At 42.0% G+C, this 11,816-nt stretch overlaps 2 protein-coding genes across 4 annotated transcripts; one reads left to right on the forward strand and one right to left on the reverse strand.

The window, feature by feature from the left end:
- The first annotated feature begins 608 nt into the window (after positions 1-608).
- Positions 609-10,889, forward strand: LOC127661906 (protein ADM2-like). Its single transcript, XM_052152863.1, has 2 exons — positions 609-956; positions 10,147-10,889. The coding sequence occupies exons 1-2, from the start codon at positions 886-888 to the stop codon at positions 10,517-10,519; spliced, it is 444 nt and encodes a 147-aa protein (XP_052008823.1). The 5' UTR covers positions 609-885; the 3' UTR covers positions 10,520-10,889.
- Positions 4,417-6,762, reverse strand: LOC127661905 (uncharacterized). Of its 3 annotated transcripts, XM_052152860.1 has the most exons (6): positions 6,487-6,762; positions 6,085-6,301; positions 5,674-5,845; positions 5,415-5,558; positions 5,222-5,289; positions 4,417-5,042 (listed from the first exon to the last, which is right to left on the reverse strand). In XM_052152860.1, exons 2-6 carry the CDS (start codon positions 6,200-6,202, stop codon positions 4,873-4,875), a joined length of 672 nt encoding a protein of 223 aa, XP_052008820.1. In that variant the 5' UTR covers positions 6,203-6,301; positions 6,487-6,762; the 3' UTR covers positions 4,417-4,872. The 3 variants fall into 3 exon arrangements, with proteins under 3 accessions (XP_052008820.1, XP_052008821.1, XP_052008822.1); XM_052152861.1 differs by having other exon boundaries at positions 6,085-6,762; XM_052152862.1 differs by lacking the exon at positions 4,417-5,042 and having other exon boundaries at positions 5,061-5,289; positions 6,487-6,756.
- Positions 10,890-11,816: the final 927 nt, after the last annotated feature.

Genomic DNA, 11,816 nt, shown 5'->3' on the forward strand with positions numbered 1-11,816 from the left:
ACACACATGCTCGCGCGCACACATACATGCACGAGCGCGCGCGCGCGCACACATATATATGCGCACACGCACGCACACACATATATATACACACACACGTCTGTTGACACAGAACAGGTCTGAGCTGCTAGTTAGTGATGTTTGCTAAGTGGGTATGGGACGATATGATAAATATAATTTCGATTGGATACAATAAAACTTATGACAAAAGTATGACAGAATTGTTTTTATAAATTCTCAAAGTTAAAATAAAAGGATTAGGGATTAGAGATTGTAGCTCGTTGTCTACATTACTACGGTTGGAAAGAGGTGTCGTTTGTTTTTAAATAAATTTTCTGTAATTAGTTATTCTGCGAATATATTTCCAAATTTACCGGACTGCCTAATCTCGCATGGGCCAAATTTGAGCCAGGACCGCCACTGATTTAGAAACTGGCATGTTGCTGACTCCCATGATGATAATAGTTTTTATAACGGTAATAACTGTAATCAGACAGGAGCTTCAATAATAGGGTGTCAGTTATCACGTGTCTCCTCCCTCTTAGTATTTAAGGAGCTCCTCTATCCATGAGGGACTCAAAATGTCTTCACACACAGGGCCACAAAACTGCGTTTTTGTTTAAAAATACTCGCTTTTAAACAAACTGAACACTGGGTCACAACAAATGACGGACATTCCCCAGTTTCATCTCCTAATGCGCATGTCCTTTAAATGTAAGGAATTAATAAGCATCTCTTCGCTTTAAAAGTAACTTTTCTGCAAAGTTGCGCAATTTAACGGATGACTTACTAAATCAATTCTGCGTGGACTGAGGAATATTATCAAATATCACACAGTTCGGTCGGGTGTCTGTGTTCAAACTACTAGAGGACACAAAGGGAGGAATGAAATCACTGCTGCTCGTATGTGTGTTTCTGCTGCCTCTCCAAACACTGGCGCCGCCAGTGCGTAACCGGTGAGTTTTACGCACAGCATTCCGGCGCCGCCCGGTTAAACGGTGTTCTGGAAATGTCTATTATTAATCATATAGATACTGTAAATAGTGTGCCCAATGTCCTGAGGCAAAGTGCGGAAAGGTCGGCTTGTTATTGTGCAGCAAATTTAGGTTTTCACACCCATTTTTTCTTAGTTAAAGTTTAAGGATGCATGTTGAGTGTGGACTGTCCCACTAAATGAGACTGTCACTTGACTGTCTTCAGCTGGCACGGCGAGCGCACACGCGCGAGAGAGAGTGGTGCCCCCTGTAGGCCTCAAGTAGTTTCTCAGATTTCTACATTGTGACCGTTTGGCAGTGGCGGTTCAGGCCTACTTGGTGCCCGCGGCGAGATCCGATCTGGCGTCCCCCTTAATAATATCAACAGCAACATGAGAAACCTGGGCTGGGTTAATACTGCATTCCATTTGTCTCGGAAATTGGAGCTCGGGACTCGGATCGACGTCATATCCGTAAAAAAAAAAAAAATTATCAAAATGTTGGATGCATTCCATTTACACACAACAGGAGAATTCGGGAAAAAAGATGTACGCCTCCGAGAAAGTAATTGTTGCACACTAGCTCTTTCGGAGTACAGAGAGCTACAAAATAAGTATGCCCTTCATCTAAGAGACCTTGAGGAAGATGACAAAGCTGAGAAGGTAAGTCGCTTTTTATCCAAAGCGACTTACAGTGCACTTATTACAGGGACAATCCCCCCAGAGCAACCTGGAGTTAAGTGTGGGATTCGAACCAACGACCTTCTGATTACCAGTTATGTGGTTTAGACCACTACACCACCACCACTCCAGTAACCTGATGGAAAGGAGCTGCAGTATTAAGTCAGCCGTTCAGATTGAGTTTCTTGAAGAGTGTTGACACATTGTGATGCTATTGAAACAATGCTCTGTTTATGGTCAACTTCTGCCAACCAATGACAGATGAGTATTTGGGAAATCTGTTTGAAAATGGTCACCATTTTTGCAATTCCACTTGGTACCACTAGAGGCACCAGAACAACAAACTTAATATTGTAGTATAAAGAGTATACCTAATTTACCATAAACTAAATGGCAAATATAGTGCCACAGCTGTCATAGGTCCTCAAAAAGACAATAAAGAGAGAATTCTGTGGACAGAAAAGTTGTGAAGCTCCCAGTTACTCTCATTTTTCTCAGTCAGACCTCATTATATATACACACACACACTAAACCGAAAACTAGTGCCATTATACTCCGTTCTTGAATGTCTCATGAGAAGACAGAGACGGGGAGAAGACATGCCAAAAGTTGGACGGAGTGTGTGTCCAAGAGTGAGAGAATATTAGTGCATACCACACATAGCCCAGACTACAGCCAAAGAAACACTTTGTCACATATTTTCCACTATTAGAGCAAATGAGGGCGTGCTAGTGCATGCAAGTGGTGTTCCCACTGCCAAGCGCCTTTGGCCCATTGATTACCCTTGGGCCACAGAAGGCCAATAGAGCACAACAGTCTGGCCCCAGAAGTAAAATCCCATTAATTTATCCCATAGATCAATTGATTTTTAACGATAACTTATAAACCTTTAAAAGACAGACCTACATCGAGCTTCGAGCTTCCATTGAAGCCATCGGTCAGCGTTATTTGATCTCAAGTTATTTTATTTATATAGCACATTTAAAAACAGCATCAAGGCTGACCAAAGTGCTGTACAATACAAAATTATAAAGCATGCAACAATTTAAGAACAGGACATTACATACAATTAAAAGCCAGTGAAAAGAGATACGTTTTAAGAGAAGACTTAAAACAGATTTTGAAGGTGAAAATATAATACTGGCTATTCCATAAAATAGGACCCACAACCAAAAAAGTCTCTCTCTCCCTCTATGCTTCAGCCTCGAGCATGGGACATCAAGGAGATATTATTGATCACGGGATCTCAGACTTCTAGGTGGGTTGTAAGTATGTAGTCTGACAATTACTTGGAGCTTGGTTGTGTAATGATTTATAAACAAACAATAACATTTTAAAACTAATTCCAGCTTGAACCGGCATCCAGTGAAGTGATTTTAAAGCCCATGGTGCAGGTTAAACACCACTGTCGATTAATGGGTAGATAAAGCAGTCAAGATATGTATATAAAGTTAGAAATGTCTCCAAAATGGTGTTAAAGTCCAGTTTTTGTAGTTTTTGGTTAGAAACGGTTATTTTTTACGCGATTCGGCGATGACGTCACATGAGGTAGACGCGGTGGAATGTAGCCTCAGCCGTTCTCAGCTACTTGAACTAATTCTAGCAGACTAGCACTGACTACTATGGCGTCTAACTGGGATGAGGAAGAGGTGGCAAGACCCACAGTTAACATTTATGATGGCCCACAGCCATACAATTTCGAACCGTTTAGACGCAGAGGGCGAATGAGGAAATACCGAGAGCAGATGGCCGTCAAAGACAAATAAATGCATGGTCAGAGGAGAATGAATGGAGAGTTGGTGTAGTGTCCTGGTGAGTTGCTATCATTTAGAAACGCAGCAATGACCGCTGGAGCTAGTAGTCTATGAACAGCAGTGCATACAATAACTTTTATGCTTTATTTCTAAGCTTTTACCTCTTTCTCCGGTGAAAATGTTGTTTCGCCGTAGCCGACGCCGAGTAGGCGTCGTCAGTGTGATTATTGTTGATAGTGCCAACTAGTTTTCCTCGTGATTGATTTTCATGGACACCGTCAGGCTTACCGGGAGAGGGAGTGAGTGAGTAGTAAGCGTCTGTGTCGCTGTGTTTGGCAGGTGTCTGTGTGGGCGGTGTCGTCCCATGGAAACTGTGGTGGAGAGCTTGTGTTGTAGGGAGGTGAGCGCGTTTTGGTCGCTGGTCGAGGATCTCACCCCGCGGCCAGCAGATGTAACGTGCCAACTTGAGGCATGCTGCCTGAATCCGTTTGTGCTACAAATAGCATATTCACACTTCAGACAGGATCATGGTCCCCTTCAAGCCAGCACGCACGAGTATGTTCATGGTTTATGTTTACTTTACCAATGTTTTTACACTGAGTCCTTTGAACAACAGCAATAGGTGACAGGAGATGTGTTGCATGCACAAACATGCATAAGAGACAGGCTTCAAATGACGTTTCCAACCTACTTACAGGGTTTAAAACTTAAGAATCTTTCCTACTTATTCCCAGGCAATACCGGTACACTGCGTACAGGCAGGCTATACGCTGGGCTTATGGAGTTTTAGGGAGGAGTATAAGGAAGCCTCTACCCTCTTGTGTGGTTTCAACCATCAGACAAAACTTCCAAAGTGGTGACCAAACCTATCAGGGCTTTCAATGGCCTCGTTTGGATGAGAATGAATAAAAATAATTGTTTATTCTGTTGTGATCGCCCAATTGCCCTTAAAATGTTATAAAGTACACAGAACACATGAATTTTAATAAGAAGAAACAGTTTATTGGCATTGCTTGTAAGGGTTACTAAACATTTACTGAACAAGGACAAGGATTACTGAACAAAGACACAGGTTGCAAGTAAACAAATCTATATAAAAAAAGCCCACTGATGAAGGGCTAGACCTGAAACCTTTGCACATTGTTTTTTTGCCTGCAGAAGTGTGGTCTTACCTGAGGGTCAAATGATGGTTCTCGCACTCACTCACACTCACTTACTCACACACAGTCACTCACACTCACACTCTTTCATGAATGCATATGCAGTGATACATGCAAAAGCATATCAAGCTGACACACAGTGAACCCAGACAACACCGCACACAGAGGTTGACAAGGCACAGGTAAAATGATTGGTAAATTATTTTGAATTACATAAAACAAATTTCATGCAAATAACAGACAGAGGAGCAGACATGCAGCATGCAAGACCCTTTGAATGGGGTACAGCGACAATTAATGCCACTTACAAAGACGAAAAAAGTAATGATTTAGTGCAAAGTAAAACCAAAGTAACAACACACAAAACATGCAGAATACAGGAAACCACCACCACCAAATGAGATGACAGGGACAGAAGGAAAGAAGATAAATAACAACTAAAATAAATACTTACAACTAAATCATTGGACTTGTCTGTGGAAAAAAATAATAATAATAATAATAATAATAATAATAATAATAATAATGTGAATTTAGGTTCTCTTGTAGCGTGACTGCCGGGCTAGGAAGAGGCTGACGGCCTCCTCCTTAGGAACCTGTTAGAAGGATTTAGCGATGGGGGCGGGTGCATCGGAGGACAAATTAGCGCTAACCTCTCGAAGAGCTGCAGGTGAATGGGTGTAGCTTTCCTGAAGGGCCTTCATCAATGATGTTGCATAACCTGCAGATATAATAATAATAATAATAATAATAATAATAATAATACTGAATAAAGATCATTGCCACTGATCACAGATGTCTCGTGAGCCATCTCAAAATATGATAGAACTGCATGACACTGCTTACCGTATGAGGCTGCCTCTTTGATGGGACACATGGGCACCTTTTCTGAAGCGCAGATACCGCACGCAGTACTTCTCCGTCCCATCACTTTTCCGTGCTGTCTCGCGGTTGGCATTGTGATTGTAATGCAGCGCCGCTAAGAGAAGCCTACAAAATAACACATTTGAGATTTTTTTTTTACTACAATAGGCATGATAATAGGTACTATTATTACTATAAAAGGCATAATAATTGGCTGTATTATTCCTTGGATAGCACTGACCTGCTATACATCCCAACGTATGAAAACCCTGTGTGCTTGGGTGCGAAGTGCAAGATGAGGGAGTGGTAAGCCTCAAGGGAGAATGTCTGATGCTGTGGAGACAGCTGTCGAACATCTTTCAGTAAGGCAGTCCTCGTGATTATGTTCTCCAACTTTACTGCTGCCAATGAGCCTGCAAAGACCAAGACAGGGAGGCAGACAGACACACAGATGGAAAACGTATAAATAGACAAGATAGATCAACCGGACAGATGACAAAAAGGCCCATCAGCTCCTCTTGGCAAACAATGAATTTGTCAATGCCACTACAAGAACAAAAAAATTGTTGTTGGGGGGCATTCAAACTACCAAAGCTACAGTACACAAAAATGAGCATTCAAAATGGTCTATGTTGGTTTTAAACTATCTCACTTGTGATGGGGGTCACACATGTAAGGTGGCTCCTCATCAAACAAGTCCTCCTCATGCATCGGCTCTTCGGGCACTCACGATAAGTCACTGATGACAGAGGCATTATCATCATCTTCATCTGTCTGTTCAGGACTAGCAAGGGGAGTGGAGGTTTGTGTGCCGAATGATGTCTGTGTGCCCACGCTGACCATCTTGGGCTTCAGGTTAACCTGCACAGCTGTGGAGAGGCAGTAAACATACCCAAACATGAGACAATCATGGCAAATCTAAACTGGTATGTTTTTTGGTGTAGGCTATGTATTAATTTAATCAATGTGTATGGAAATGTTCTGATTGCATAGATACTGGCAATGTTTTAGAGACTATATCTAATAACTACCCCTTAAAATACCCAAGTTTTACCGTGAGACCATCGGGGGGGCTTCAAAAAACACTGTGTCCCAGCGTCAGAAGTGGAGGAGGGCAAGGGCTGATCCCCAGTAGACACTCTCCACAGTGTCTACACTGTCCACAGTCTCCTGCTGTGAGGCGTCTGTCAACATCTTGCGAAAACAAATATGAAAAAGGGTCAGCAAAATGCAAATGGGTGTAGTGGTGAAATAAGAGGTGGGTATACTATGAATACTTAGAACAGTGATTCGCAAGCACATTGGGTGTACAAGCACATTGCAGGAGTACATGGAAACATTCAATCATTTATTTCCAACTTGGAAGTACTGAGAATTATTTACTTATCTTCTTGGAATTTCAAAGATGATAAGTAAATATTCCCAGTCATTTCATAAGTCCATCAATAAAATGGGACGTGTGTGCTACAACTAACGTTAGTTTCCCAGTGGAAACAATAACCTATGGCACAGCTATAAAGCTTTCATGATGATATGGACTTTTACTTCAGGGCAATTTTGTTATTATTCTAATTTTTATTCGTGAATCACGAAATATGCTCTTCTAATGTCAGAGTGATTGTGCTTGTAAGTTAGTGGAGGCTGTGTCAAAGGGAACACGGTATACAAAATACACACAGAACTAGCTAACACGCAGCTTGTAAACATTAACGTTAGCATGATGCTTACCGTGGCAATTTCTCGCTTGCGGCAGACGGTGTCTCTCGACCTCGGGACGGGGCAAGCAGAGAGGTTTGCGTTCACAGACGGCACGGCGGTAGGAAGTAATTTAGCACTCCTCTCACTCTTTAATCCAAGTGAGACCATATTAGCATCCCCTGAGTGGTAATCCTCCTCTTTGAAATGCGCGCTGCATATTCTCGAGTAGGCGGTGACAGAGCTAGCTGAAAAATCTGCCCGCCTAATCTTCACAAACTGCACCCAGCTTCGGAAGATCCCTTTGTCCTTAGGGAAGGAATGGACCCTATGTCCAGTTTTGCTGGAGTTCTTGCACCCGCCACAAACACAGTAATAAACCATTTTGACTAACGTTATTTATGATCTACTCTTTATCTATCTATAAGCTATCTGTTATGCTATGCTATCTCTCACTATCTATGCTATTCTATCTATCTACTTACTTATAAATCTGTCACTGTCACTCTTTCACTAGTTAGCTACTCCTCGTCTCACTCTCCCTCAATTGTAAGATGGCCGCGGGCTTTCTTCTGTCAGTCCAACAGTCAGCGAGTACCTCATGTGACGTCATGGAATGCATTGTGGGAGAAATAAGAATAATCGCTAAGCTGTAGCTAAAAGCTAACATATCACCTATTTTCCGTATTATATTTCTTTTTTGTAGTACCCTACAACATCAAATACAATGGATAACTGTTTAAATGTTTATTACCAACTAGAAAATTGCCAAAAAAAAAAAAAAAAACCTGCACCATGGGCTTTAAAATGGGGGTAACATGATCATACATCCGACCTCCTTTTAGAAATTTTGCTGCTGCATTTTGAACTAATTGGAGATGAGCATTAAGAGATTTGGAAATTTCACAATAAAGAGAACTCATTGTTCAAAATTAGTGTTTAATAACAGAATTCATGGTAAACTACATTACCCATGGTGCAGCAGAGAAAGAACCACGGCCAACGAAGCCTGAGAAACGAGCTTCAGAGCGACCGGCCACTCCCATGATGCACTGTGGAAGACTAAATCAAGTCGGTGTCTCTTCACCCTTAAACTACATATCTATTTGTACATATTAGAATATTTTGCAATCGAAGTAAAAGGTATCGTTTCTATACTTACACCGATCAGTCACATCATTAAAACCACCTGTATAATATTGTGCAAGTCGTCCTCCGTGCCGCCAAAACAGCACCAAATAGCATTCAGAGATGAGGTTCTTCTCGCCACAATTGTACAGTGGTTATCGGAGTTACCGTAGACTTCCAGTCTGGCCATTCTCTGTTGGCCTCCCTCATCGACAAGGCGTTTCCGTCCACAGAGCTGCCACTCACTGGATGTTTTTTTGTTTTTGGCACCATTCAGAGTAAATTCTAGAGACTGTTGTGTGTGAAAATCCCAGAAGATCAGCAGTTACAGACATACTCAAACCAGCCAATACAGCTGTGGCCAAAAGTATTGGCAGTGACATAAATTTTGTGTTTTGTAAAGTTTGCTGCTTCAGTATATGTAGATTTGTTTTTCACATGTTTCTATGATATACTGGAAAACAATGATAAGTGTTTCATAAGTTTAAAGGCTTTTATTGGCAAAAACATTCAATATATGCAGAGTCAATATTTACAGTGTTGACCCTTGTTCTTCATAACCTCTGCAATTCGCTCTGGCATGCTGGATATAATCTTCTGGGCCAAATCCTGACTGATGGTGATCCATTCTTGCCTTATTAGTGCTCAGAGTTGATCACAATTTGTGGGCTTCTGCTTGTCCACTCGCCTTTTGAGGATTGACCACAGGTTCTCTATGGGATTAAGATCTGGGGTGTCCTGGCCACAGATCCAAAATTTCAATGTAATGATCTCCGAGCCACTTCATTATCACTCTTGCCTTGTGACAAGGTGCTCCATCATGCTGGAAAATGCACAGATCATCCAAATTGCTCCTGGATCATTGGGAGAAGTTGCTCTTGCAGGATATTTTGATGCCATTCTTTATTTATGGCAGTGTTTTTGGGCAGAATTTTGAGAGAGCAAGCTCTGCACCGGTGGTGACATGATTCTGTAGCTGACTCCTCAAGAGGACATGGTCCTGGTGCCTGCTGGACACTTTGGGACGTCCTGAAGCCTTCTTCACTGTAGTTGAACCTCTCTCCTTGAAGTTCTTGATGATCCGGTAAATGGTTCTTTCAGGTGCAATATTATTTGCATGTGAGGCCATTTTGACGTCAAGCGATGATGGCTGCACATCTTTCTTTAGAGGTAACCATTGCTAACAAGAACACAATGATTGGAAGAACTTTTTCCCTCCTTTTATAGCACTCAGTCTGCTCTTCTAATCCAATCAGAGTGATTTCACTTGACTAGTGCTCGTTCACACTTTGCCAGGTGCTGCTGATATGATTATTGATATTATGTTAGCTGATCATTTTGTGCCAGGACCAAAAAACAGTGAAATTTTGGCCAATGAAGCTTTTTGCAATTATTTAAAATACATCCAAAGGGTTTTGGCTACTTTCAGTTGGTTAGACTGGGACACCAACTGGCATCCCGACTAAGCATGCATCTCCGAAGCAGGAGACCAGCTGAAAACCAGCTTGGTCAGGCTGGAAGACCATCTTAAACCAGCAAACCATCTTAGGCTGGCTTAAGATGGTTTCTCTTCCATGCCTCCCAGGTATACCAACATTAGCTTGGCCAGACTAGGAGACCATATGAAAACCAGCTTGGCCATCTTAAACCAGCCAAGACCATGTTAGGCTGGCTTTTTTTTTTCTTTTCTCCAACCTAAATCAGCAACAGCTTTGCCATCAGACCATCTTAAAACAATCATAAGCTGGTTTAAGTTGTTATTTTCAACAGGTTTTTTTTTTTTTTAATTTAGTAAGAAAGTCTTGTATTTAAAACAATAGTTTTAGATTTAGTAAGTGTATGCATGTGTATTTTCTATAAGTAGTCAACCAAATTATTTCTCTATCACCAGTTTAATTTTTCATAGAAACCCCGGGACGCTTCCAGAAAGAGGGGGCAGTATCGCCATGGAAACTTTCACCATTCCTTCCATGTCTTCGAGTACTGGGGCAAGAGAGCGCCATACGGTCTGGACAGCCCTTGTGCATAAAGGGCCCCCAGCGAGACAGTCCAATCAACAAAGCAGCACTCTGGGACATTCCTGGGAACGCCGGCATGTTCACAGAGTGTCACGGAGTCACAAACAAGGTCAACGGATGCGTATGGGATGCGTGCTCGGCACCTGCCAGGTGCAGAACCTCAGTCACCGCCTCTACCAGCTGACTGGCCAGAGCAGACGACAAGACTCGCCAATCAACCCCAGAAGTCCACATAGTTATGGATAAGACTGATAAGACCGCATGGTCCATTATGAAACCCATCCAAAAATGTGACAAAAGATGACCAGAGTCATCACTAGACAACAAACTGCCTTCAACTATTGAACTGTTTAGGTTGTGGTTAAATAAAAAATCCCTGTTCTAAAACCCATAGGAAATTACTGAGGAGAATTAGCCTTCCGGTTTTGCCTACAAATTGACTGGCCTGATAGTGGAAACGCAGCAACTGAGACTCAATAGCAGGCTTGAAATGCCTAAAATTGTACAAATGCTGCATTGTAACGGTCTCAAAAAGAGCAAATCTGAATATGATATTTCAAACTTTTGACAGAACTTATTTACAGTGGTGCCATATTTAAATTAAGGGAAATGAAAAAGAGGGTGTGATGGATAAAATTAGTTTCTTAAATGGCATACACATGTTTTTTTAGTCTACCAAAATTTCCTAGACCAATTTAAACAGCAGTACACAAACTAGGGGCGGCTGTGGCTCAGGTGGTAGAGCGGGTCGGCCGCTAATCGTAAGGTTTGCGGTTCGATTCCCGGCCCACATGGGCAAGACACTGAACCCCAAGTTGCTCCCAATGGCAGGCTAGCGCCTTGCATGGCAGCTCTGCCGCCATTGGTGTGTGAATGGGACACAGTGTAAAGTGCTTTGGTAAACTAAGGTTTAAAAAAGGTGCTATACAAGTGCAGACCATTCACAAACTATTGAAGACACTGTATACCCCTCGGCCTCGTTTTCATTCCCATCAAAATTCAAATATGGCGCTGCTCTGAATTAGGTCTATAAGTGATAGGGGTCAAGATAAGCATACTTCGTGCATAAAAACAAAAACAAAATCAACAAACTAAAAGAAAAAAAAAACATTTGAAACCACCCCAAGATGATTTGTTGGTCTTGGAGGTGTTTTGGCAACTTTCATTTGGTTACACTGGGACACCACCTGGCATCCCGACTAAACGTGCATCAGCTTGGCAAAACCAGGAGACCAGCTGAAAACCAGCTTGGTCAGGCTTTTCATTGACTATCCCGTTGCACTATGAAACACGGCACATTAGGAAGTTAAATGGGTTGTGCATGCAGATTCATGTTGACTGGACTGTTCCTACAGGTCTCATTCAGAGTCTTAAAGTGTACAAGTAAGCCGTCTCTCTCACTTTTAATACTTGTTACCCTCTTGTAATGGATCATCTTGAAGCTTCATTCCCTTTACAGTAATCCCACAGTGATTGAGAAGATTGCCATCTTTGTCTCGCTTTCTAATCTGAAACAAATCGCCCTTGACTGAGCCAGCTAAAG

This window comes from Xyrauchen texanus, chromosome 21, assembly GCF_025860055.1.
Source record: "Xyrauchen texanus isolate HMW12.3.18 chromosome 21, RBS_HiC_50CHRs, whole genome shotgun sequence".
NCBI classification, from domain to species: domain Eukaryota; kingdom Metazoa; phylum Chordata; class Actinopteri; order Cypriniformes; family Catostomidae; genus Xyrauchen; species Xyrauchen texanus.

Bases quoted from the DNA above. Each gene is read 5' to 3' on its own strand.
- LOC127661906 (XM_052152863.1), top strand. From the start codon at position 886: ATGAAATCACTGCTGCTCGTATGTGTGTTTCTGCTGCCTCTCCAAACA. The intron at 957-10,146 runs GTGAGTTTTACG...CTCTATCACCAG, and splicing joins GCGCCGCCAGTGCGTAACCG to TTTAATTTTTCATAGAAACC.
- LOC127661905 (XM_052152860.1), bottom strand. From the start codon at position 6,202: ATGAAGATGATGATAATGCCTCTGTCATCAGTGACTTATCGTGAGTGC. The intron at 5,559-5,673 runs GTCAGTGCTATC...GTTATTTTGTAG, and splicing joins TACGTTGGGATGTATAGCAG to GCTTCTCTTAGCGGCGCTGC. The intron at 5,043-5,221 runs GTTAGCGCTAAT...TTTTTTCCACAG, and splicing joins CACCTGCAGCTCTTCGAGAG to ACAAGTCCAATGATTTAGTT.